At 39.5% G+C, this 27,549-nt stretch overlaps 1 protein-coding gene and 1 long non-coding RNA gene across 2 annotated transcripts; both read left to right on the plus strand.

Moving 5' to 3' along the window:
• Nucleotides 1–2,820: 2,820 nt before the first annotated feature.
• Nucleotides 2,821–4,120, plus strand: LOC120792507. The gene is made up of 3 exons (XR_005707824.1): nt 2,821–2,929; nt 3,221–3,344; nt 3,993–4,120. It is a non-coding gene; the product is annotated as an uncharacterized LOC120792507 (long non-coding RNA).
• A 2,707-nt stretch (nt 4,121–6,827) lies between these two features.
• On the plus strand, nt 6,828–8,092 carry gemin7 (gem (nuclear organelle) associated protein 7). The gene has a single exon (XM_040129999.1). It carries the CDS (start codon nt 6,846–6,848, stop codon nt 7,230–7,232), a length of 387 nt encoding a protein of 128 aa, XP_039985933.1. The 5' UTR covers nt 6,828–6,845; the 3' UTR covers nt 7,233–8,092.
• The last annotated feature ends 19,457 nt before the right edge of the window (nt 8,093–27,549 follow it).

The following is a 27,549-nucleotide window of genomic DNA, read 5'->3' on the forward strand; positions in this document are numbered from 1 at the left end:
AATTTATGCCTAATCTTAGTGCAAGGATGATGCTGAGAGAGTTTAGGAAATGAGTCAGCCCACAAGACGGAGCATGAGAAGGTAAAGGTTAAACACCCACATAACGTCCAGATTACAATCTGTATCACACATTTTAAGTCTGACTCCCAGAAATATCATCTGAATTGTCAGGCATTAACATTTCGAAGATTTGGTTTAGAAGTACCTAGCTGAGTTACTAGATGTTTTTTTTCCACTGAAAGGGGTTAAGTGAAGTTCTTTGGCCGGATTTTCGTGATCCCGGTGGAGTGGTGCAGAGCACAGTCAAAAGCTGCGCGCTTGGAAATTAGGTGGCTTCGGGAAAGAATACATGATCCTACATCATAGGGGGCCGTGTTAATACTTGTGAAAAGCATGGCCAGTCACATTCACCACTTACATCCCCTTTAAACACAGGACTCTCCCTGACAGATAGGAAATCCAGTAGAGAGCTTTCCAGATGCTGTCCCTTGATGTCTCAATATCCATGCTTGTTTGTACAAGGATATTTGTGTTTTTAAATTTTTCTTAATAACAGGCAGAAGAAAAAAGAACAGTCACTATTCAGAGTATTTTTTCTTGTTGAAAACAAAATTATATGCTTCGCTGAGTGAGTTGAGTGAATCAACGGTTGTTTTTCTAGGAGCAGCTGCAATAGTCAACATTTTCCATATATAGGCTGGTAGCACAAAAAAATGATTCAAGTGGGTGTTTATTGTGTACTTGTATATGCCTATCAACCGCAGCTGCGGATCAACATGGCCCCTTCCTAAGCGATTTCTGTCTGGTATACAAAGGCAATTGGATTTGCTCGTGATTCTTGAAGATGTTTTACCTCTCATCCAACATCCATCATATGAGTCGTTGATTCATCAAATGATGGCTACAAGCCTGCAGTGGCTGCATTGGTGGGCCGGTGCCCGTCAAAAAAATCCATAAAGTCTATATAATCAAAGCACCTGGCATTGCACGTGCTATGATGCCAGGTGTTAACACCACCAAAGGCATTAACCAGCCAGAGCACTTCAGGTCTTTAGACTGGCCAGTATCTAAAATGGGATCTTATGCATATGGCATTTTGGTGGATTAGTTGTTGAGCTTTTGACTCTGTCATATGCTACTTTGTTTGTAGTGTCAGGTGCATAAAGAAAGTCACTGCAGGTTAAGCAACATTTCAGCGTCGGTACTCAATAATGAGTGCGTTTAAGTTAGATGTATGCAAATGGCCTGGCACCAGAATGCTCGTGTGGCTATTAAAGGAGCAGTCCAACATTTATGCCTTTAATCTAGTAGTTTGCCCATTATTGTACGAAGATGTGCATTCTATCGTATATCTAGGACAAATCAATGTCTGTCTTACCACACCTACATAAATGCTGAAAATGAATCAATAAAATCGGGTCAATAAAATCATATAAAAACGATGATGCGTACCTGGTGAAAATATCATGACAGTCTCCTGTGGACGAGAATAAATACATTTGGTGTTCTATTAGTTAAGGATGGGATAAACCTTCGGATAAGTGCTGTGAAAGAACCTGGCAGTCCCACTTCTAAGACTTTTAAACGAAGGGGGTGCATAGAAAAACTGACCAGCTGGATAGCTGGTTGAAGGTGAGGTGTATGGTCATATATGTAGAATATAAACCATGTGTGAAAATAGAGATATCGCTCAGAGGCCATAGGTCAAAGGTCCTCAGAAGGGATCTTGCAGTTCCCAAAGGCAGATAATGCTTTGTAACTAAAACCATATGTGAGGGACAGTTTTTAGGAAAACAACTGTCCTATTTAAGAGTCGGTGACTAAGGCTGAATTTCAGAGTGGTTCATTGGCTTCGCACCCTCTCACAAGCAGGGCTGCAGATGCTTGACTTGACGCTGTTCTTCTTTGGAATAAACCTTTATATGCAATCAAGACAGTGTCAGCGGAGTCTCCTTCATCCTCTTCACATCATCAACACCATCAAATAAACTACAAAGGCAGTCCTGTGAAATTATCTGTACTTAAAGGCAATCAGCAACAGCAAATACTTACTGAGTGCAAATAAAGATTCTGGATGCTGATTCGTCAGTCATTAAGTGGCCGCATAAGACGTGAGGGAGAGAAAGACAGTTGGTTTATAAAGTGTTAATCCTGAGTACACACTGCCCTTCAGTGGACACCATGAGTAACTATGGCACCGTCCACTGTCTTAACCTTGTGGTGAGTGTGTCATCCTAAAAGCTAAGGGAGTGAAGATGTAGGTTTTCACTTTGAGCCCTAGAGCACAGGAACACTAGTCAAAATACTCTAAATACTACATATGAAGAGAACCTGACACCGTGTTCCAAAGATGGCGTCCCACAAGTGCTACCTGCTGGCTCCCTACACAAAAGAATGACATGAAATTATTTGACAGATCAAGTTCCAATAATACTAAGTCATTTCATTGTGTCTGTGACGCTCAGAGATAAAGGTTCATTGTTTTACAGCTGTTCCTTTATCAATGATCGTGTATGGGAAAAAGTCTTTTTGCGGCTGGTGTGTGTCACATATTACTGCAATACTGAACGTGACCACAACATTGCTATTCCAGGGAGCTGGGTAAATATACATATTTTGATTCTACAAGCATAAAGGAAGACACAATAGCATAAAAGTACCTCCAGTGTAGTACTGTTTACTACACAGAATACTTGACACAGTATATACCTTTTAAAGTCAAAAGTGTCAAATCATGCAACCGCAACGAACAAGGCCTTGTAGAACAAGGTCACTGTAGAAAAGGCTCTAGCTGTGCTCGTTAACAAGTCAATTAATCACCATAGCTACGCAAGCCCAGGGAGGGTCTGGACATCCAGTCTCCCCAGTCGGTCATTGTGAAGGGACTCTACCCAAGTAAACCTTATTCTGTGTGCATAGATGACTGAAAGTAAGTGGAATACTACTGAATTAAATAGTAGATTAACTGTTAAAGAGACTGTAATGTGGTTGTGTTTAAGTTAAGGAGATGGTTTGTTTTAAGTTAGCCCTGTATTGCCTGTTGCCACTTGGTAGTTAGTTATGCTAATATCAGCTATGGCTAAAGAGCCTTGCTAGGTTTAAAGGTGTAATATGAGTATTTTAGTTTAAGACATTCAAAAATTAACTAGGATTGTCAAAAGAATTCAAAGAAATAACAGTTTTGATGTCATGTCAAAGAAATCTATGTATTGTTTTGCAGCGATATCTACCGAAGTTAGCACGCTAACCGGCTAGCCCAGCACGCCCCGTCTCATAATACCACTTTGTACCTCAAGGGGCGACAGTGAGTCACTGTATCATCCAGTCTGCCCTCGGTCCAACATGTGAGTATGAAGGAGTAGTAAGTGCACTAGGCTGTACGCAAACGGTGATGCTGCCGTCCTCTCTCGGCGACATTCCTCCACTCTTTGATCAAGCTCAGCTACTGGTGCTGCTGCTCTCTCTGCTCTCCCTCTCCCTCGTGTTCCTCCGCCTCTCGTGACTCGTCCCCTACTCCTGCCACCACTCCATCTTCCCAGTCTCTGACTGGGCAGACTGGGTGGCAAATCATCGTTGTGAGTCAAACAATAGCCAAAGACAACAACATACCAGTTACATTATCGGTTTTCAAGGTAAGACTGTGTGGAAAACATTATTTCCCAATCCAATCAAATCGAATCACAAAGTGGATTTCCTCGTTTCTTATAAGAGGGGCCCAACTTTCTGGTAATATTTTGCCCCCTATTTGTTTGGAGTATGTATTCGACATTTGGTCAATTCTTACACATTGCCACTTTAATAATTAAGCTACATGGAAATCGCTAGCCTTCATGTTGCACAGTCAGTATTTTGGATGACAGATTAATTCAGCTGTTCATCAACAGCTAACTACTGTGAGTTAGTTGCTTTATCTTTGTTTATTCCCTGATCAGTATTTGGGCTTGTATTTCTTGTTCATTACATTAGTATTGAGGATTTCTCTCCTGTTTTAGACCACACACACCCACACCCCCCTGCATTGTGACAGGCAGATGGATAAGACTGAAAGAAATCTGGACTGACGTTGCTCCCTTCAGTCTTCCTGGACTGTCATAGAAGAGACGTGAGATTCTCCGAGGAAGACCTGGTACTCACTCAAATCTAGAGCACAGTACATTCCAGCACAATATTTTTAAGAAGGCTACACTTTGGTGTTCCCAGTAACCATTACAGTTTGCCAGAATGCAGAATACCAGAACCACTATACCTATGTTTCAGTGTTAATTTTGGCACCTTTTAATGAAGATGTATATTAGTTTTGTCAAATTCTAGTCATTTTTATTTTTGTTAGTTTTAGCCAACAAAAATGAAGCTGTATTCACATTTTTTCATGCACTTTTTACTTCTAAGTATTTATAGAATAAACTAGACTACCATCTTTGCTGTGTACAGTTATCATGGTTACAGGTGTTGTTCTTGTCTATCGTGAGTTAATTTCGAAAAGACAATGTTTACTTGTTCACATACAGTGTCCATGTCCTTCTGCTCTGCAGTAATACAACAGACTGACTGTCTTCAGTAAATCCAATTGTCATGTCCAAACTCTGGCAGTTTTAATAGAGCTGCTGAAGTAATGTTATTTGACTTTTTGGCCACTTGGGGGCACCATAATAAATGTGAAACGTTTGCCATCCGCCAATATATCGATCGAAGAAAAAGACGTCGCCCTGCATGCTACTGCTAATGCCGGAGGACGGAGTTGGTAGGTGTATAATTTATCCGCAGGGGGTTTAGTGCATCTTTGATGGGACACTGTATTAGCCACTGATTTGAGGAAGAAAAACGCGTTTTTGTCGTTATACCGTGTTGAAGTTATACCAGCTTTTGTCAGAGTTATCTGAGCAAACACATCGTGCTATCACCAAGTTGCTAACTTTTTAGCTAAAAGTAAACACAGTTTCACTCGTAAAATAAATATTTGCTTTGTAGGGCGACCCTACCTGATGCATTGTGGGCAGATATGCTTAAATATCAAATTTATCGCAGATTATCTGTTCCCATCTACTGTTCGGCTGTTCAAGTTATAGCTGATTCAACTGTGTTTTATAAATACAATATAGTCATGTCAAGCTTATTGTGACTTACACGTTACATTATGCCGCATTATAGGCATATAACGCAACCACAAAAGAGTATCAAGATGTCCAAACATCAAAGCACACAAGGCTTTATCAGTTATCAGTGTTGTCGGCGTGTTCTTTGATTTGAGAGAGAGGACAGACTCAAAATACCGTTTAACATTTTAGTTCAAATTGTATAATTTAAAAAAAATAGCTTGCAACCAATCGCCGAGAATAAAGGGACCCAAAATGAAACTTACACGCAATCATATCCTATTGAATATGAATGTGATTGGTGAACTAGAGGTGGGGAGGGGCCGTGGTTTAGACTTAGCTCTCCCTAGTGGGTGCACAGCACCCGACCACATCCAATCCCGGGAGACAGCGACCTGTAAGAGAATAAGCCCTGCCTCTTTGTTTACCTATCTCTTTCTTCCCAACGGGCGGGGGGGGGGGCTGTCCTGCCACCTCTGGTACCTGCGTTCAAGGCCGCTCTGTGCGTGCGCGCATATCAGTAAACTCTTGAGTGTTTCATCTTCTCTGAGGGACTGTGGGATGTGAGTGCAAACTGTGAACAATGCATTCTTTCTGTTACAGGTCAGTACTATCACTGTGTTAACTCTTCACACTGTGGAGCTGATGCTTAAAACCTCCCCATTGCATGTAACAGACTACTATTATAATATGAACTTCAATTTAACAATGTGCAACAAACAGTATAAAAATAGAAAGTGAAACACTCAATAGAAAAATACGTTCGGTGATTGCTACCTTAAAATATTTCCACCCAACAGTGTTTTCTGTATACTGTTTAACGAGTTTATATCAGTTCTGCTCGTGAACATTGTCGTGAAACAGACCTATATTTCACGAGGCTACATCAAATTATTGTTTTCATATCGATTAACCTGTCAACTATTTTTCAGACTAATGATTTAAATCAGTTAATCGCAGGAATAGGGTGAAAAATGTCCGACAAAAGTTAAAAAAACGTATCTTCATGTTGTTTTTGTGTGACCTGCAGTCCAAAACTCAACGATATATGATTTACAATGATATAAAACAGAAAAACCTCACATTTGAGAAGAAAGATACGGTAACTCTTTTGCACTTTTGCTTGATAAGGACTGAAATGATATTAGGTGGGTAAGCAAAAGAAAAAAACAATATCAAGAAAAAAAGGCGACCGCACACTGAATAGATGCTCCCAAAAGACATTTTTTTTTAAGTACAATTATGACATTTCAACATTACGTTTTCATCAGAAAATATTTAACGTGATCAAGGAGAGAGAGAGAGAGAGAGAGAGACATGTGACTTTACTGAAGGCTGTGGATCTGAAGTCGACATCAGTTACATCAGTATATACACGTAAAATGATTTACAACGCAAAGCTCAGATACCAGTTACATATCCGTTACTGTGTGCAGTCTAATGGTTACCTTACTGAAAGAAAGATTATCTGATTATAGTGATGTAGCTACTTAATATATATATTATTTATTATTTGTTGAGATTGTAATCAATTATGAGGAATGATACATTAATCATTTGTAATTGATTAATCAGTTCGCAGAAAACAAAAGGCTTATTTTCATTTTTTTCCCAGTAATTTACACTTCTTAGTTATCTGTGTGAATATACCCTAAACTGATGTTTAAAAATGTACTTTTTCTTTCCAGTATTAATATTGCCAAGTTAACGATTTTTGTTTTCCTTTCAAAGGTGTTGGGAGAAAGACTCGACATGGCAATGCTGGTGTCTGTGCTCCGCCTGCCTAAAGGACCCGACCCCAACAGCCGTGGATTTGACCCCAAATCGCCCCGTTTCATCGCTCTCTGTCGCACCTCCATTTCCACTTCAGCTGCTTCAGAGGCAGACCCTAAAGAGCTGCAGAGAGAGCAGCATGCACGAACCGTGCTGAGAGAGAGTTTCCTCCGGTGTCTGCTCTCCATGACCAACAAGAAGGTTCAGTTTCACATGTATGAGAAGGTGAATGTGGAGGCCACGTTTGGAGCGTCTGACATCGACGTGCTGAACTTTCAGGTTTCGGACTTGCACACACCCATCGGGGTGCAGAAAGAGGCACTGATCAGGTGTCAGGATGTGATTTCATTTACTTTTGATGCATGAACACCTGAAGATTTTCTTTCCTGTATAAAAAATGGAACATGTCATTTTGGATAAGAGGCACTTGGAAATCTCATTTGTTACAGCAAATAGGATCTGTTTTCACGCTCTCTGAGATAGTTTATAAAACTGTTTTACATTTTTGGTTGTGCATTGCTATTTCAGTCCTGTCTGTATTCATCGGATTAAACTGATTTGTGACTGAGCATCACCACAAGAGGGAGTCCTATTCCTGTGTTGCAAAGTAGACATCAAAACCAAAAAAAAAGTTTGCACCGGGATTGGATGATGCTATTGTGAGAGTTGAATATTAGCTGATTTTTTGACAAAGTATTGCCCAAATTAATGGTAATGTGATGATACTTTGCAGCGGATCACTGGTGCTTTCGGAATATGTTTACCCACAAGAACATCTTGAGAAATAACTTAGTAATGTTTATGATGGCTGAGCAGATAGTCATGTGTTTATTTCTTTCAGCTCTAACAGTCTAATAAATCCGAAAGTTGTAGAACTTAATTGTAATGCAGCCTTTAAGACCAGGAAATCAAACAACCAAAGCAAAATTTCAAAATATTACACAGTATCTAGCTTTGTATCACAATCTATCCCATTTCTGCTCTGCACCATAAAGCTTTCTGTAGATTGTCAAAACTGCTATCTTCCTTTTGTGAGATGTTATTACTGTTTTGGTGCTCGAGTTGAGAAGTTTATCTTGCCTCATTAAAATTATTATTATTATTTTGGTTTTTTTTGGAGTTACCTACTTTTGTATTTGAATGTCCATTTTGTATTTGGAAAAGTGATGAAGATTTTGTTAGAAGCATACCAGAGTTGTTTTTGCAAATAAAAACACATGAGAAGACGAGGGTCTGATGTTGCTAAATTGTAACTGATATGTGTAACCCCCAAACCATCAAATCCTTTTTAAACTATATCACATTTCATAATTTTGAAAGAAGTTTTCCACTTCCCTTCTATGCATTGCTCCGAGATGTTTTTCCATAACTCTTCTAGGATAGTCAGCAGTACACTGTCAACAGTATGACCTGTGTAGTGTGTATTTCATCAAACTCCATCAGGTTCACATTAGAAATGCAACAATTAGGCAGTTAATCGATTAATCAATTGACAGTAAATTAATCTTTATTTACTTGAAAAGTGGTTTCAAACATATAATTCCTTCTTTGTCTTACATGATAGCAAATTGACCTTTTTCCAGTTTTGGACCAGTTGGAAAAAAAAGAAAAAGCTAAATTAAAGTTACCTGATTGTCTCATTAAAGTGATGCAGGGGTCTGACTGTTGCTGCAGGGCCTAACTTACATACTTGAATGAATCCTAAATGTCCTCCTTTTACATTGTTTCAGTGTCCCCCCAGGCTCAAGTGTTTCTGGCCAACATAGCTTCTGACGCTTATTTGCTGTTTCAAGCTTTAAGTTTTAGTTTACAATCATTATCGGGAGCAGACTTGTTGCAATGTCATGTAGAGCTGCAATGATTAGATGATTAATCGATTAGTCGATCTACAGAAAATTAATCTGCAGCTATTTTGATAATCAAATAATTGTCATTTGTCAAGCAAAAAGGTGATGTTTGTTTATTTTCAAATTTGAGAATTGGCTGTTTTCTTTTGTGTTTGGGACTGTTGGTCAGACAAAATGATATTTGATAGGATATTATGTTGGTCATTGTTAACAGTTTTCCGATGTCTTATAGACCAAACGATTAATCGCAAAAATCATTGTGCTGATGAATCGATAATTGAAATAACTTTTACTTGCAGCTCTAATGTTGTACATACATTTAAAGCATTGGCTGTTAATATGTGTTGATGTAATATCTTAAGCAAAGTTTAGGCCTATGACAATATCTGCTAAATGAACTGATTAATTAATTAGCTTATTAGTCAGCTGGCACACTGTTGTTTCCTGGCTCCTGTACCTGCTCCTGATGATGGTTTTAATATAAAATCAAAAACATAAGACTGCAACAATGCCTCCGTCCATTGTTGGTGTAACTGTACTCTAAAATGTTATCATTTTCACTGCTACTTTAGGCAAAACACATGTAAAGAATGATCAAAAGTTACATCCGAGGTCCTGATGGACTTAGACTCTTTCTTATTCTCTGGAAAAAGCTCCTTGAGTAAAAGATAAATAATAAATCAATCACATTTCTGTATATTAGACATATAGTATATTTACTTTGTTCAATTAATTGAGCTTTTAAATATAAAAGATTATTTATGATCAGCATGAAATTCAATTCTCGACATTGAAAACAGTAGTTTGACAAAGAAATCTTAACTGGATGTTGACTTGCTTAAGATTTTTTTTGGAAAGTTATTAATAATCTCTAATACTATGTAATCCTTCAAGCACTAATCCAGTGATTTTGGCCATAAAAAGGGATGTGTGTAAGTATTTAACTTGAAATCTACAATTCAGTCAAGGATGGATTCTGAGACAGTGGGCCTACAGAGGAGCAACACACTCAAACTGAAAGCATCGTTTGTCGTCATTTTGTGTTTCTGTGAAGTCGTTTTGCTTCCCTGTGCGGTGATTTCACGTCTTTCTGCGTGTGAGCTCTTGATTGACTTTCCAACATTTCAGACAGAGTGAAGATCCCTGACCCTGTATTGGCCTGTTCCCAGTAGGCCCATTCGGTAATCCATCCACGAATACAGAACTTCAGTAATATCTGAACCAGTAAACACCAGAATGAACAATAAATTAATTTTGATGTTTTCAGTCACAGATCCAAAAAATGTAACCTGAATTAAGGTAATAGGCCTTCAAATGTCCTGTGGTATTAGATGGATCAGGGGCACATCAGATCATTTTTTCCTTAATCTGTTTTCTTCTTACAGAGCCAAGACTGAGCTCGCATCTGATGGCAGCACAGATATTAGTTATTTAAATTCTTGGTCATAAATATAATACAGAAGAGCAGGATTCATCATTGTTTAGCACCAGCCTCATGGGGAGGACGAGGAGGGGGCATCAATACTATTTAATCTTCCTAAAAGGTGTATTTTGCGAGTTCCCAATAAGTCATTTTATTTGAGTGCCATTAGGCCGTCGTGCTGTGCCCGTGTCTCTTTTTGTACCTGAATTATCTGACCACTCAGTGTAGACAGTCATCTGTGAGGCAGTGACTCATCCTCCCTCTCTCTCGCTCTCTCTCTCTCTCCCTGTCTCTAGCCCTCCCTAATCCGAAATATGACTTAAAACCCTCGCATGACGTCACCGGGCCTGTGTGATTCGATCAGGAAGCCCTCAAGGACAACCAATGTTAATTTCATATACACAGGCATGCTGTGCTATGACCAGCACCCCTCAACTCCCTTTGTTCTCACTCTCACCTCTGTGAGTGTCCATAACGTCTGCAGGAACATATACAGTACATAGAGCATGCATTTCCATTCATGCCAATTTATGCTTTTTACTTCACTCAATGCTCTGAGGCAAATATTGTACGTTTTGAACACATACATTGAGACTAGCATCTATAAACAACTTTACTTTTAAAAGACATTAATACAGTTAGAAAAAATTAAAAGAGCAAAAAGCAGAGAGGGGCAGGGTGTCAGACTTACTTATTTATTTAATTAGGCTTTGCATTCAAAATTAGTTATTGCATTTTCCAGAAATAACTTGTACACATTTTTGGTGTCTCTTGTATTTCTCAGTAACACCTACAGTGTTTGAGAATAAAAGTTTTGAAGGCCCACTCACAGTCTTGAAGGCTTTGTCCTACATAGTTAATTCTCATTTCTCACTCGGTGGCATCTCAGACTTTTCTATAATTTTACTAGCTACATTTACTCTTATTTTTATTTCTAGCGTTCAAGTTTTCATACCTCGTGACCATGTTCAAAATTAAAATACTTTCCGCAGATTCTTAGATACAGTTTCCAATGTGTGCTTGCTCCAACCTCCAAAATCCTTTAACTTTAAAGATACAATAGGAAGTTTGGCTTTGAGTTGATTATTCTGGACTTGTGTTTTTTCAAATATTGCAGAGAAATACTGCTGACCATAAAAATCTATGAATTTAAATAATGTTTTCAGCACACACATTAAAAATGTAATTTTCACTGTCTGAAACAGTTATCAGCTACTCCTATTTCCTAAACATGTGCTGGTTGTTGTAGTACGGATTTTTGGTGTTTGTCCTCATTCATATAGATTCTCATATATAGATATAGCACGCGTATAGATGAAATGTAGGCACAATGCAAGAAAAACAAACTAGGTAACAAGGTAGTAACAACTGGGAATTTTTAATTATAATATTTTTGTAAATGATGGATACCTAGAGGGTACCGTACTGTGAACGAAACCCAGGTTTGGGAAAAGAGCTTACAACCTTGTTCTTATTGTGTAATTAAAGAGTAAAAAGGGGAGAACAGTTAACACCCGATATTACATCTTGATCCACCTACATCTGTATGTTATATCATTAGATTACTTTATTATGTTTAAGTTTTCCACCTAGGATGACAATATGAACTTCTTATAGTTGAACACTTGAGAAAATACATATGTTTTCTATTCCAGCATACCTACTATAAGCTGCTGCAGTGCTAGATGAATATGCCGGCTAGATGCAAACTTTCAAAAATACATATACCCATGTCTCGACTTGTCCTTATTCCAAATCCTACAGTGAAGTAGAAGACATATCAATAAAATCCCGGCGTGTCGGTGCTGATGGCACACCTGTAAAAATTGAGCACTGCTCTTTTATATTGTATTTTCTCATACATACCAGGTGAAACTTGAACGTTACACAGTAAGTACCAGATGTACAGGCTGTAAAATAATGTGTGGGTGTTCTGTGTTGACTGTTCTGCCATTTTTCCTCTTTAATTACACAGTATGAATAATGTTGTTAACACCATTTTCCCCAAATTTAATTTTTTTCCCCAGTACCCCTTAGGTTCCCAGTATTAACAAAATTACTTGGAGTATAATTTATTTCTCCTTTCCTCTAAAATGTCCAGTTGTTACTCCCGTGGTCATGTTTTCTTCCACTGTACCTACATTTAAGCAGCAGTAGGAACCCCTAAGTATTTTATTAGAACCTACTTCATAGAACTAAATTGCACTGTAAGAGCTAAAATGTCACCAATATCTCTTCTTAAAAATGGAGTTGGATCCATGCTCTCCTATTTGTTGCAGCACATGGGGACACACTGTCTCAGTGTTATCTAGCCTTACTGTTTGTCTTTCCTGACAGTCTGCTTCTCCCTGATTTCAGTGGAAAAACATTCCAGCCTCTTGGTATCCATTTGTATTTGTGTGTGTGTGTGTTGGTGTGTCAGTGCGTCAGTCATGATGGTACAAGGAATCTGCCCTGTATAATACCGCTGGCCAACAGGAAGCACATTCCGCTCCTTCCTGTTTGTGGCCCTCTCACACTTCCTGGCAAGTGTCTGATAACTTACAAAACCACTTAATCACCCTTTTGCCCAAAACTCCTGCCAGCAGACTAAAATAATTGGGCAGTGACCTCATGATCATGTATTTTTAGCATGGTTCATGATGGACGTTTCAGAGGAGATGATGATGATTCACATGATGAACCTTAAGCTTTGTTGCAGACTGATTTCACATCTGTTAACACAAAAGAAGACATCGATTAACGTGTTTGCCTCTAAGTTGTCACACGGGGAGCACAACAAGGCAAGAATTCATGAACATGAGTCAAGCGGTGAGATGGGGAATTCACACAGCCAGCTGACGAGCCAGTGAAACTGCCTCTCATTCCTGGCTGGATGGCTCATTACAAAGTAAAAGTAAATCAGTGACAGAATGGCTCTGTAGGTTGTCTACTGATACTCTGACTATTTTTAACTTTACCTTTAAATAACATCTTGTAGACTTGTCTTATGTCGCTTATTGCCAGCTTTAATTTAATGTAACTTACTTTGAACTTGTTTTTTTCTTTCTTTTCTGTGCCTTCTGTGCATCTTATTTTTAGCCTTGCTAGCAACGTGGCTCAGGGGATTGCAGCGGTCCAGTCTGAAATATCTCAACTAATATCGGATGGAATGTAGTCTAATTTTGTGCAGACATTCATGATCCCCAGGTGATGAACCATATGACTCAACCCCGTCTCCACGATGTTTCCCTAACCTTAGCCAAAGTGCTTTTGTTTCCTAAGCCTAACCACAGATGGGACTCTGGATGCAAACCCCAGTCTCTGGTGTGTAAGTTGTGGGCTTTGTATGACCGCCATGCACCATAATCACAGCTTCCTTTATTCAAAAAATATGTTGCCTCTGAAAATAATCCAGCCAACAATTATGCTTCCTACAAAACATATTATGTATACAAACGTAATTTCTAGGAGACAGGGTTGACTGATTTTTCCTGTAGTGTCACCTTTTCTAATTATCCTATTAAATATCTCAATATGTTCTAGATGCGTTGGCACAAAAATTGTCCCCTGACTTTTCACCTAATGCAATCATCGGGTCAAAATTGATCGAAGTTTGTCCAGTACTTTGTTTTATGACCAAATACCTGCAAAACCATTCCCATATACCTGCAACAGCATGTTAGCATTGTCCTTGTGAGCACGTTGTCATACTGATGTTGGCATTTAGCTCACAGAGCCACATGTGTGGTTCTAGACTCCGATATCACCCTCTGTTTACTCTGTAGTGCATTACAGTTACTGTGTCCGAACCCTGAGTGTGAAGTGTAACGAAAACTGCTAAAACTCCCGCAATACAATGGTTGATATGAAAATTACAGTCATGCAATTGTACACATATCAGTGATGACGCTTCGATGATCATGGTTCATAGGGGTCTGAGTTTCAATTTACTACTCACTATGGAGTACTGTAAACTATGTAGTGTGTATTGTATAGGGAAAAGTGAATGAGTGAATGAGGCAGTGTTTTTGGAGCTTTAGTCATGTTTTTTTATAATCATTTTTATCTCTTCATTATGTAGAGACATTGTCACTATCATTCTCATCATTATTATTATTACTATTATTATGATTAATAATAATAACCAGAACAAGCCCCATTTACCTCAGTGCCTACAGTACAATCAGTAATGAATACAGTTCTCCAAGTATGACTACATGGTGATATTTACTGTTGAGTGCTCAGTGGAGGTGTTGTCGAGGCAGCCAGACAGGCAGTCACGAGAGGAATGGCTGAGTCACAGTCAGTCCCCAGGTTTGTTTGAGTTGCCACCGTGGGGGAATGTTGGAGGAGCTCCAGTGATTGTGAGGGCCAGGCACTGTGTGGCAGCCTCACTTCCCCGACTCAAGTGGCCAGGGAGATAAAGAGGCCAGCAGGCGAGCATGCCAGCTGGACCCCACTGAGCAGCGGCCTGGGCCCCAAACATAAACAAACCCTTAGGCACTGAAACATTATATTTTATTTGTTTTATTTTATTTTATTTTATTTTAGGGTGACTGTAACATGGATTCAGCAGCATGTTCAGCTGGTTTGCTTTTGCTTGAAGCTGAGAACCGTTTGAAAACTGGTTTTATAAGCACTGGTTTTCATTACTCTGTCAAATACTGTGTATGTCAGTCACAACGTTATGACCTGTGAAGTTGCAAAATGCTACTGTAAATGTCCAATTTGAAGAGACATAGGAGTTGTGTGTGTAATCAAGATGTTGCCACAGCATCATATGGGAAAGGGTACACAGATGCACAACTCAGGTCTAGACAGGAAGACATATGAGGAGGTGGGAGGAGAAGGGAAGCAATAATTAGAGTAAGATCAAAGTTATCTTCATTTATCTATAAGTCTGTAGACTCCATCGTGGTCCACTCCCTTTCCCACAGGAGTAAACACAGGAAGATGCTGCTAATTAGTGTCTGTGATGCTGAAGACCCAAAGACACTATATTGCTGATATTTTGCTGACTGGTTTGTGAATATTACAATGTGAAAGTTTGGCAAATGTTTATCTTTAAGATTTTGTGTTTTGCCAAACTAGTGAATAAGGAATGGTTTGTTTTAAGTTACTCTACTGGTAGGATGGAGTGTTGGTCGGTTGATCCAACACATGTTCAGAATGAAATATTTTAACAGCTGCTGGATGGATTGCCAATAAATTTTGCACAGACATTCATGGTCTCCAGAGGAGGGAGCTTAATAACTTTGGTGATCCCTTGAATTTTCCTCTAGCTCTACTATGAATTTGATAATTGTGGCTTTGAGCAAAATATCTCAACAACTACTGGATGGATTGTCATGAAATTTGAAACATTCATGTCACTCTCAGGATGTATAACTTTTGTGATCCCTTAACTTTTCTCTTTAATTTGTCCCATTCTTTTGTTTACGACCACATGCCTGTAAAACTCATGACATTCCCATCAGCCTCAGTTGTACTTCGTGTTTGGTGCTACTCTCAGATGTGCGCATGTTAACACACTAAACTAACATGGCGAACATGGTACACCTTATACCTGCTAAACGTGAACATGTTAGTAAGCTGTGAGCATGTTTGCATTTTGACATTAGCATTTCTTCAAAGCAACACTGTGCCAAGTCAGCCTCACAGAGATTTTGTGTTTTATAGCCTTCAAAAAACTCGCTGTATACTTTACAATGTATACTTAATATTGTTGATGCAGTTATTCTACATATTTTGTATTTTTTATATATATATGTATGTGCATATATTTCATATCTTTCTCATGTATTTATAATATACTGATTCTGCTTTGATTTGTTGCCTCAGGTTAGTTATACTGTTCTAAAAAATTCAAATACTTTTCCCCTTATTCTTGTCTTTAAAGTTTGGACTTAAGTTTATGTACTCTGCACATACGTTTAATTCGTTCATTTTGTATTGTTTTTCTGTTTTTCAATTTTTCTGTATTCTATTGATGTTCACCAGTGCAACAGTCAGGTTTCCACAGGTGGACCATTAATATTTCATCTTAATTTATCTAGTGTCCAGTAGTGAGTGAGGCTCATTAAAACCCACATCATATTTTGAATTACCAGACATTATTTTCAACATTAAAATCAATTCCTTCCTCAACTCTCAAACAGGTTGTACAGAAACTGGTCAGTCAGGGCCTCTTGTCCAAGCATTTTCCATTTCAGTGCAACAGTCCTTTAATTAGACAAAAATAGGAAGTAGCCATGTGGTATTTGAAAAGCGGTTTCCCGTTGGAACTGGCTGCAGGCACAGATCCAATCTTGACCTCTGCTGTGTGTGCCCATTCTCAAAATGGATCATATTATTATTATCAGCATCTTATGTGGGAAAACATATGGTAGCACTCCTTTGAGAAAAAATTCCTTTAGAAATGTTTCCGTGACCTTAAATGACTAGGTTGCTTTTCAAGATATGTGCTTATGGTGTTTGTGAGGGAGGTTGGATGATGGTGTTTGACGAGGGGAAGCTGCCCTGGCAGAGGGGGTGGTTGTCTGGTATAGAGCTATTTAATCAGGAGGAAGATCACATACTTGTGAAAGTTTATCTTCCTGTGGTCATTAGCTGAGACTGTGGGACAGACTGCGACTGAAACAAACTTTAGGTGCTTCCCACAAGGATGAACGGAGACTGTGGAACACCAGCGGGAATGTAATTAAGTACATTTGCTCAAGCGCTGTACTTATGTACAATTTTGCAGTACTTGTACTTGACTTGAGTATTTCCATCTTCTGCTACTTATATTTCTTCATCTGGCAACTATATTTATAAAAAATTATGTTAAATACAAAACATGAGAGGAGCTTATACAATACGATAAATTGCTCCAGATGAAACAGCCCAACATTACAGCGTAGTTAACATACAGTAGTTAAACTTAGTTTAATCCTCAACAGCTACAACAGTAAAATGTTTCTTACACAAAATCAATCACTCTAATTTATTATATAATCGGACATGAGTTCTTTTATTTTTGATACTTTAAGTCCATTCTTCTGATTATACTTGCTTAATCAACTATAAGTCTGAATGCAGGACTTTTACTTGTGATAACATTTACTATTGAGTATTTTTAAATTATAATACTGCTAATTTTACTTTAGTAACCACCAACGCCACCATTGCCAAACACCCTTCTGCCGAATGTCTCTACCTCTGCCTCTCATCTTTTCTCCCCCTTTCCATCTCTCCACTCCTCCATCTCTGCAGATCACGTGTTTCCCTCTCTGGTTTAAATACAACTCAGCCCACTCACCCTAAACAGCTTAAAACACTTAAACGGAGTCATTTCACCTTCTCTGGCTTCCCTCCTGCTTGTTTTCTGTCTTCATCAAAATAGCGTTTCTACAGTGGGCTCAGAGGCCCAACTAATTGCTTATAATTTCACTTAGACACGCACTCACGTCCAGCCCAACGCCTCGGTCCTCCAGACGGAAATCTCAATCTCTACTTTACTTGTTTCCTCCCTTCCTCTTCTCCTCTCTTTCTTTTATTCTTTCCCCCAAGAGACATGATTTACTTGTGTCAGGGACAAGGACATCTGCCTATTAGCAAGTGCCACTGGCATAGGCATCACCATCCCCTCCTCCTTATTATCCCCCTTCCTCATCCACCTTCTTCTCCCACTCCTCCTCCTTCCTTACTCAAATTGGGGTCGCCAACCTTCATCGTGCAGGCTGGTGAATCATCAGCGGGACTCGTACTGCACTGGGAGGAGGGATGCTGCTCACCCAGGATACTTCCTCCTTCCCAAATTACCAGGGTAACCCGACATTGTCTGTTCTCTACTGTCACATCACTCTGTCTCACAAAGAGGGGAATAAAGAAATAGAGGGAGAGGTGGAATATGAATGAGGGACATGGTTGTTAAGGGGAGTGGGGGCTTGCAAAAGATACAGTATAATTAACTACGTAGTAATACCAAATGTCACCACGTTTTCCTTGTTTCATCAAACAGCTATTGAAGTGTTATAATACACTCACCAAGCACTTTATTAGGAACACCATACTTATACTGGGTAGGGCCTCCCTTTACCCTCAAAACAACTTCAGTTCTTCATGGCATGGATTCAACAAGATGTTGGAAACATGTTTCTTTGAGATTCTGGTCCATGTTGATGGGATTACATCAAATCATTGCTGTAGATTTATCAGCTCCACATTCGTGCTGCAAATCTCCTGTTCTACCAAAAATGTTCTACTGGATTCAGATCTGGTGACTGGGGAGGCCACTGAAGTAAACTGAACTCATTGTCATGTTCATGAAACCAGTTTGAGATGACTTTTTCTCTTTTGACATGGTGCATTATCATGCCTGGAGTAGCCATTAGAAGATGGTAAATTGTGGCCATAAAAGGATGCGCATGGTCAGCAACAATACTCTGATAGGATGTGGTATTCAAACCATGATTGATTGGTATTAAGGGGCCCAAAGTTTGCCAAGAACACATTCCCCACACCATTACACCACCACCACCAGACTGGACTGTTGACACAAGCATGTTGGGTCCATGGATTCGTGCTGTTGACGCCAAATTCCGACCCTACCATCTGCGTGGACCAGGCTTTGTTTTTCCAGTCTTCTTTCCAGCCCAGTTTTGGTGAGCCTGTACCCACTGCAGCCTCAGATTTCTGTTGTTGGCTGACAGGAGTGGAAACCAATGTGGTCTTCCGCTGTTGTAGCCCATCCACCTCAAGGTTCGACATGTTGTGCACTCTGAGAAGCTTTTCTGCTCACCACAGTTGTAAAGAGTGGGTATCTGAGTTACCGTAGCCTTTCTGTCAGCTCCAATCAGTCTGACCATTCTCCTCTGAACTCTCATCAACAAGGTGTTTAGTCCACAGAACTGCTGCTCACTGGATGTTTTTTTTTTTTACACATATTACTGAGCAAATTCTAGACACTGTTGTGTGTGAAAATCCCCGGAGATTGGAATTTTAAGAAATACTCAACCCAGCCCGTCTGGCACGAACGTCAATCGAGTCAGAGTCACTGAGGTCAGTTTTTCCCCATTCTGATGTTTGATGTGAACATTAACTGAAGCTCATGACCTGTATCTGCAAGGTTTTATGTATTGCACTGCTGCCACATGATTGGATGATTGGATAATTAAATGAATAAGCAGATGAACAAAGTGTTTCTAATAACGTGCCTGGTGAGTGTATAGTCACCCAATTAGTACTCATTCAATGCATAAACATGGAGGACCGAAAGTAGGCAAGAAATTGAGGTCCGGGGCCAAAGAATTCCTCACTTACATCTGGTGGCAGCCCATGATACCAAGGAGTTACAAACATGTTGGACCATTCTGCACCTCACAATTTACGTCCAATGGCAATGATCAGTACTATCACAGGAAGTAGTGTACCCTATATGTAGCAGGGCTGAAATTAAGGGTGTAGAGATCAGGGCAATGGATCGGTGTAGAGCATGATTCATGCAGGAATTTGCCATAACCAATATCTTGACCTATGCATGCCATATTTGCCATGCAGAGATATTTCAGAAAGCGAGAATTTAAAAAATGTTTTCACTGATGTAAAAACAAAAAATGGAATTCAATAAAACTAAAATGTTGTATACTTGTCCATGTTGTATATTTATCCCTATAAAAATAAATATGATATAAATAACCAAGTGTCCAAAAGTGGTACTCTTGTCTGCCAATAGGGTTGGTAGTGGTATCAAGCCATACACAGAGGTTTGGTACTATCTTCCCACATCTTGACTTGTCCAACTCTGAGATTTCGGCCACCATCCCAACACAATGGAGGTGAATGGGATTTTATTTGTGCTGCTCACAGCTTTGAAAAATTCAACCCTATCACCAGTCTGAAAGTTGATATTGGATGATTCTGCAAAACCCCAGATTACATTTAGTGACAATGGTTGTAAAATTTCTTCTTTATATCTGTGCATGGCAAACACATTATGGTTAAGATTATGGAAAAATCATCTTTATGGCAAATTAATTATGGTTTTATGGTGTTTTCATCAGCAGCAGAATCAGTGTCCCTGTAAATGCTGTGAACAGTTTTGTTAGAGACTATTTCTTCAGTCGTTGGGCAAATAAAACCAAAACCATCTGCATAGATAGGCACCCCTTTATCTCGGAATATTATTCTTTTAATTTTTGTTTAGAGTTAGAGTCTATATATAAGGATTAATATTTGTCATCTTTACATATAATGACAACAAATTCTTACCTAGGGAATCAAAACAAAGTATATACTTTATGTTTACGTTCTTCAATTTAACTAAACATACTGAGAATCCGACTGTTGTTTTTCTTTGGCCCCCGCCAATGCTCAGTGTTTATAACCAGACAGAATGTAGAGAACAGCAGGACTGTGTGTGTATATGTTATGTGTGTGTGTGTGTGTGTTCACAGAGCCAAAAGGTCAGCTTTGGCTTGGTCCACAGCACGTCGACTTGGCTGCAGCTTATTTGCTGATGCTATCTGTGAGTAGGAATCTGAGTAAACAGAGAGGCAAGATAACAAGTAGAGCACATCTTCCCTTTCCCCTTCTCCTTAGGTTCTCCACCACAGACTTGTGATGCCCCCAAAACCAAAATCCTCAATCCAACAAACACCAAACTCCCCCATCCATCTCTCACATCTGCGCATGCAAAATCTTTATTTATAATCTCTCTCAGCCCATAGACCCCTCTTTATCTGTTTCTGTCTCAGTCTCTTCTCCATTGGCTGTGCCAGAGAATGTTAAGACTTGAGTGCCCTTTTCCTGTTGTAAAATTGCCAGATCTCTGTCCTTAAGCTCAGTCCCATTCTCCTTGCTGAGGATATCAATGGACACAGCTGTCCTGACTGGACAGACGGCCATATCCTGCCAAAGATAGTAACAGAGAGATGAATCACTTGATCATGTTATTCAAGCCAGAGATGTCCATTCATTTTAGCACAAACGAACACAGAGCAGTGCATCAACAGGGCATATCAATTTACAAGACATACAGAGGTTCATGCAGTTGCTTGTTACATGTATGATTTTTTTCCCTTCATTTTTTGTTCTCCTCAAACAGACAGAATTTGGAAATGTGTCTGACCCTACGACCTGTTTCATGGTCTAAGGAGAGTCTGGCCTGCATGGCGTGACACTGCAGGCCACACCTGGACTCATCTAGACCGGGGAGGGCAGCCCTGCTCTGACCCCAGCCCATCTGGAGCTGACACACTCAGAGACAGTGAGGAGATGCATAAATAACACTCACACACATGTACAGTATGTTCTTCATGGGAAATACACAAACTCAGACAGGCATGCACTGCTACAACAAAGAACAGACATATGTTCTTTTACATATGTGCTCTGTATATGTGTATTTATATTCAGAAAGACAAAATGTATGTTAAGTCATGTAATCACACACACACACACACACACACACACACACACACACACACACACACACACACACACACACACACACACACACACACACAGAGAGACTCCAGATGCAGCTGGTCCGTACTGTTATTTCATGAGTTGTGAGCTTGCATTTTTATTTTATGTATGAAAGTAGACTTGTGTTTTATCACACTGTCTCGGAGAAAAATATGAGCAGGTGCTACAGATGTCTGAGGGGCATTTTAACCTCCCAGAGGAGCCTACTAACAGTGCTGGACAAGACATCAGAAATTAAAGCCCTGTGCCTCCCTCAGGGTCAACCCACATATACAAAATCCTCCCTTCTGTGAAATGCATGTGAATGAATAACTGTTCATCTGCTACACACTCAAAGCATTGCAGAACGGTGTTAGATAGGAAGGGTCTGTGTCGTATTGGTTTGCCTGTGAGACAATGCATCTACAGTGTGTCTTTTCCAGGAAACGAGTTGCTGTGAAACCATTAAGCATCAAAGTTCATTCATCAAATTGGAAATAGCGGTTTGAAAAGAGCAATGTCAACTCAGGGTCCACTTACTAGCTTTCTTCAGAGCTCTTAACTGTGTCACACATATTACGTAATTTGGAGGTCATCACTGAACTTTGATGTTTAACTTTTACGCCAACACAGTGGAGAGGTCCTAAATGTGCTTACATGTCAACGGATTCATTTCCATGATGACTGGACAAACTCATGTGATCACGTGATACAGTTTAAGCTCCAGAAAAGCTATTAAATGGACCTTGAGTTGCCATTGTTTTAAAACAGGTTGTGTTTTGGGGAATCTTAGTTAGTCATTTTGTGGATGATTTCCCTGCTGCAGCACTGTACCTAGGCACTTGTTGAGTATATACTACATAAATCAAAATTTTACATCAAATCTACTGCCAAAAAATGATTTAACATGTCTTGACATGCCCAACTGATGTCAGACACACAGTGATAAGGAACCTTACATATGAAAGTATGAGTATTTTGAAACCAGGGTTCTTCAATTTCACACAGGCAGTAAGGAAAAACAACTTCTCACTTCTAGCCAACGACTGTGGATTTTCTCAGATGAAACAACAACCGTTACTAGCAGATTTTATTAGCTGTAGCTAGCTAGCATGGGCTAATCGCTAACACTAGAGTTCGCAAGTTGGCTGGCTGGTGTTGCAGAAGTGTGAACCTCCCGCAAACCAAATAAGGCAGACATCAAACAGCAGCAGGAATGATGAGAACGTCTCCAGAGCGAGAGAGCTGGTGTGCTCATTTCTGTACGTGGCACAACAGCGATAACTTCGTTAAATATTATCATTAAGGCAAATTATATTCTGTACTGTTCTGCAATTCAGACAGGTCAGCTTTCACAAACAGATTCCAACTTTATAAGCCACAGTCAAATCATTTGTTACATCGCAGCCAGCCTCAGTCCTGAGCCCCATCAGAGCTGTTCTGGTATTTTGATTTTACTGTAAGTAAAAGTCTGATCCGTTTACTCTGGAAAGTCAAAAATATGTCTTCTGTCCTGTCAGCCCTATTATTGTGAGGATATATCAGTTTTGCATCTTAAATTCAAAGTGTCAATGTATTTGCAGTAGAGGCATCAGTCTGTGCATGGATGCATTCCCATATACAGGACACGACCTCTCTGATCATCAAAGTAAGTAACAAAATATTGCATATTGTAACAATAGGATGTAACAATGAAAACACAGTTTATTGCACCATAAACTGGTACTGACAACTAGAAACCCATGGTTACTACTATAGGCAGTAAGCTAGTTAGCTGTGCATGTTAACATTTGCATTTTATGTTAGAGCAGATAAACAGCAAGATAAAAATACAGAGTCTTAAATCTTACTACATGCCTTAGGAGCAGCATATTGACAGGCCTGCCATGCCTAGTCTAGTCACAGTTGCTAAGCTATGACTGGACAACTGCTTTTCAGGGACAGGGTTTAGCAAATGTCACTCGATGCTTTGGTAAAAATCAGTCCTTTTTCTCCAACGTTTGCATAATTCTTTCAGAATTCACACTGGTTTTCTTGAAATATACCTTCTTTAACTCCCTTTCATTTCCCCAAGGAAAGGGAGAGGGTTTGCCATCATTTACCACATACATTTAGCTTTTTAGTTACATTTTAGGCTAGATTTGCTGTTCATATACACATGCATTCCTTCGGTCAGTCTTGTGGCCTTGGTGCTCTACAGCCACCAAATGACTCCAGTACTGACTCCCACTCAAACCACATCCCAGACTGCGCTCCTTCTCTCTCTCACACTCTTCAAAATTCACATTTCTTTTAATCACCATACATTCCCCCTATCCTCTCCTATATCTCCCTCTGCCCACATTCCTCACTCTCCTCGACTTTATTTCAACCTCTGCTGTCTCTCTAATTTTACAGTCTATGTTTCAGTTCAGCTGTAGCTCATCCACTATCTTTACTCAAGCCCTCAGGCATCTGCAAAATCTCTCCCACCCATCCTCATCCTACTATAAACTGTTTGCATGCAGTGCAATTGGTTGTCATGACAACATCCCAGCAGATGGGTAAGCTGCAGGTGTTCCTGTTTGGGTTTGACGGCGCGGAGCGCTCAGCATTTCTTATTTTTAGTTTCATGGAGAGCTCTGCTGCTCGTGGGTTGAGTGGGTCACTCGTCTATTTGTTTATTTATGTCAAATGGCCAATCACCAGGGCAGGTTTGTGTAAACATGGAGGGCCAACTTCCTGTTATTGCTGACCACACACACACGTATGCATAACAAAACCTATAATATATGTACTGTAATTGTGTGGCAGCATAAGAACACACAGATCTTTCATACAAAAGGACACAAAAGCATATAGAAACGTGAGCAAAGTGGTGAGCAGACTGCAGTAAACCTCGGCTTATATATATATCGGCTTATTTTTATTGGTTTGTCTTCTCACTTCAGCTCAAACTGAAGTATTGGCAAATCAATAAAAACAAATGTCAGGAAAAAAAGTACAAACCAAACAAAGGTATGGTCTGAATGGTTTGATAAACCGGGCTTGAATTTCCCTTTTTGGATGATCTTCAGGGCAGGTATGTAATTTCTTTTTATCATGCATTTGTTAATGGTGCAACATCTTCATCACCGAGCTCCTCCTTCAGTGCTGCTGATATTCAGAAGATAGGCTTTTTTTCACTCAACACATCTTGACCTGTCACAGCAGGAAAAGTACAGGTACACAAATAATAAAATGAATGATTTTCAGTTTCAGGCAGCTGGCATTATACATGCTGGCTCACGGTCACTGTGTCATGGCGTAGTGGGACACTTTCAATAGAACAGACCCACTGTTAATGTTTTCCTTCTGTGAGCGCATTTCTGACCATGTGCTTTTATCCACATATGGAAAGTGCGCATAAAAAATGTGTAAGAAAGTAAAACAATTAAGAAATAAAAAGAGTTGGAAAGTTGGTGTATCAATAAAAGATGATGAAAAAAACTTGACAAAGTGCAATGGATACAGGCTCAGCAGATTAAGAGACTGCCCTCCTGTAAAAAATCAATTATGCTCCTGTGATTATGACATAATTATAGTAGGAGGAGGGACATGACGTACATGAAGCATGTGACTTAAGCTCCACTAAAGAGACAAAAAATAGTGGAAGACAAAAAAACATAAGATCTCTGTTTAATTATGTCGTCTGATTGCGCCCTCTTCCTCTGCAATGGTTTAACAGCACTGGACAGAAGAATTAGTGCCTCCAACTGTTTAGTTCTATGCACGCCACTCCTAAAATCACCCGGAAACGCACATTATTTAACATTTTCTTTTGCCAATTTTCAGGAAATTTGTTTAGAAATTGCACTGAATTTGGATGCAAATTTGGCGTGTGACAAGTCAAAATTGGAGAAACTGTAGCACTTACGAGTGACCACTATGATGTTCTTAGTCAACCTCTCAATTCATATTTCCCTTCATAAAAAGTGAAAAAGTAGATTTTTAGCTTTTGTGTCTTTGATACATCATCCACTTTATTCATGCAGCAGAATAATAGGTTAACATTGCTCATCAAGGCTGTCTTAGTTAAACTGCATTTGACCCTCACAGAGGAGTGGGTGCCAGCGGAGACCAAGTCTGGCATCTGTGTTCGCTGGCATGTGGTTTCTAAAATATACACTGACTATATTAATAGTGTATCAACTGGTGCAGGAGCTGAAATTGGGTTAAGCAGCTCCTCAATATTCTCAGAAAGCCAAAAGCACTCACCTGTACCAGACAGAGTTGAAAACAGACGTAATCTGTGTGAATGTAATTTACTGTATGTGTATTTTATCACTGACTATAGTTGTAGAAATATTGTAGATTTTTATCCAGTTTGGGGTTTCATTTTGGCTCAGTGTTTTGGTGCTGTGTAAATACTTTGTAATACCATTTTTAATGATTTTGTTTTACATTTTTATTAAATATTTAATGGTCCCACAGTTGAATAAAAACATTTTTAAGAAATGAAAAATGCATTTCTCCTCTGCTTCTACTACTCGATGCAAGAGGGCTGTTTTTGACTTGTTTGAGTTACATGTTTGAGATTCAAGGTTCTCATTACTGATACTGAAGATTTTTATTTTGCCTTTATTAAATGTTAATCTCCAGCCTGTTACATGTGTACAGGAAGTCATTCTTGACCTTGAGATCAGCATGTGTGACAAAATAATCTCAACTCAGGGTCCATTTTTAGCTTTCAACCACATCTCACTTTTCAACGGCGAATATAATACCATAACCATGAGATACAGTTGAAAGCTCAGAAAAAAAGCCAGTAAATGGATCTTGAGTTCGGACTATTTTGTCACACATGCCTGTTACAGTTTGTATTTGGCTTATCTTACTGGTATTGATTCGAACAATATACATTATTTATGAAAATTACAAAAATGAAAAATCACCTTTTGGAAAAATTCAAAGTTCAAAATTCAAACAACTATGTTACTCTGGTCACTCTGCTTTTCTTGGTACATAACCTCCAAGATTGTGTTTTGACAGCTGGACACAATGTAACAAATGACACACCGCTAACCAGTGCAGCTGATAGGGACATGCATGAGAATACAGCTCTGAAATTACAAATGTTACACCCTAATTAAATGTTTTCCTTAATCACGGTGCTGCTCTAAGTGCAGGGACTGTAAACATCTACTACAGAACATTACAAGGCCTCACAGGACTTGGTTTATGGGTGGTTTATACAGCATACTGTATGTTTCAGCTGAGTTCTCCTATATTGACAATATGGTTATAAGAATTATAGTTTATGGTTTGTAAGAATTTGAATGATGTTAGTAAGGGGAAAAAGAGAAAAGAGATAACCTAGTCCACCTTAGATAAACCCACAAAGTTACAGTTTTACAGTTTGCACCGATAAAGACAGAGTGATCTACCAGTGTGTGTGTGTGTGTGTGTGTGTGTGAGTGTGAGTGTGCATGTGTGTGTCTGTCTGTGTGAACCTGGGTACCATCTCGCTCTGAGCAACAGATTACTGAATGAGTTTGTGCAGCAGCAGTAGTAGTTTCTGGAGTGTGTAGGTGAGTTTTTGAATGAAAGACGAGTCCATCCCTGTTAAACGTCCTTGAGCGATTTAATGGATGCATACCAGCTTATAGGGTGCTCTCTCTCTCTCTCTGTCTCTCTCTCCCTCTCACACTCTCTCTCTCTCTCTCTCTCTCTCTCTCTCTCTCTCTCCCTCTCACTCTCTCTCTCTCTCTCTCTCTCTCTCTCTCTCTCTCTCTCTCTCTCTCCCTCTCACACTCTGTCTCCCCCTCATACACACACACCTACACACACACACACACACACACACACACACACACACACACACACACACGCACACACACATACACATTTGATCAATCGCTGCTTCTTCAATGACCTTGTCTTTGGCATCTGCAAACATGATATGAATGAAATGTACTGTGGAGGAGGAGTGCAACCATGAGACTTCCTGTTTCCATTTGCTTTT

Source organism: Xiphias gladius, chromosome 7, assembly GCF_016859285.1.
Source record: "Xiphias gladius isolate SHS-SW01 ecotype Sanya breed wild chromosome 7, ASM1685928v1, whole genome shotgun sequence".
NCBI classification, from domain to species: domain Eukaryota; kingdom Metazoa; phylum Chordata; class Actinopteri; order Istiophoriformes; family Xiphiidae; genus Xiphias; species Xiphias gladius.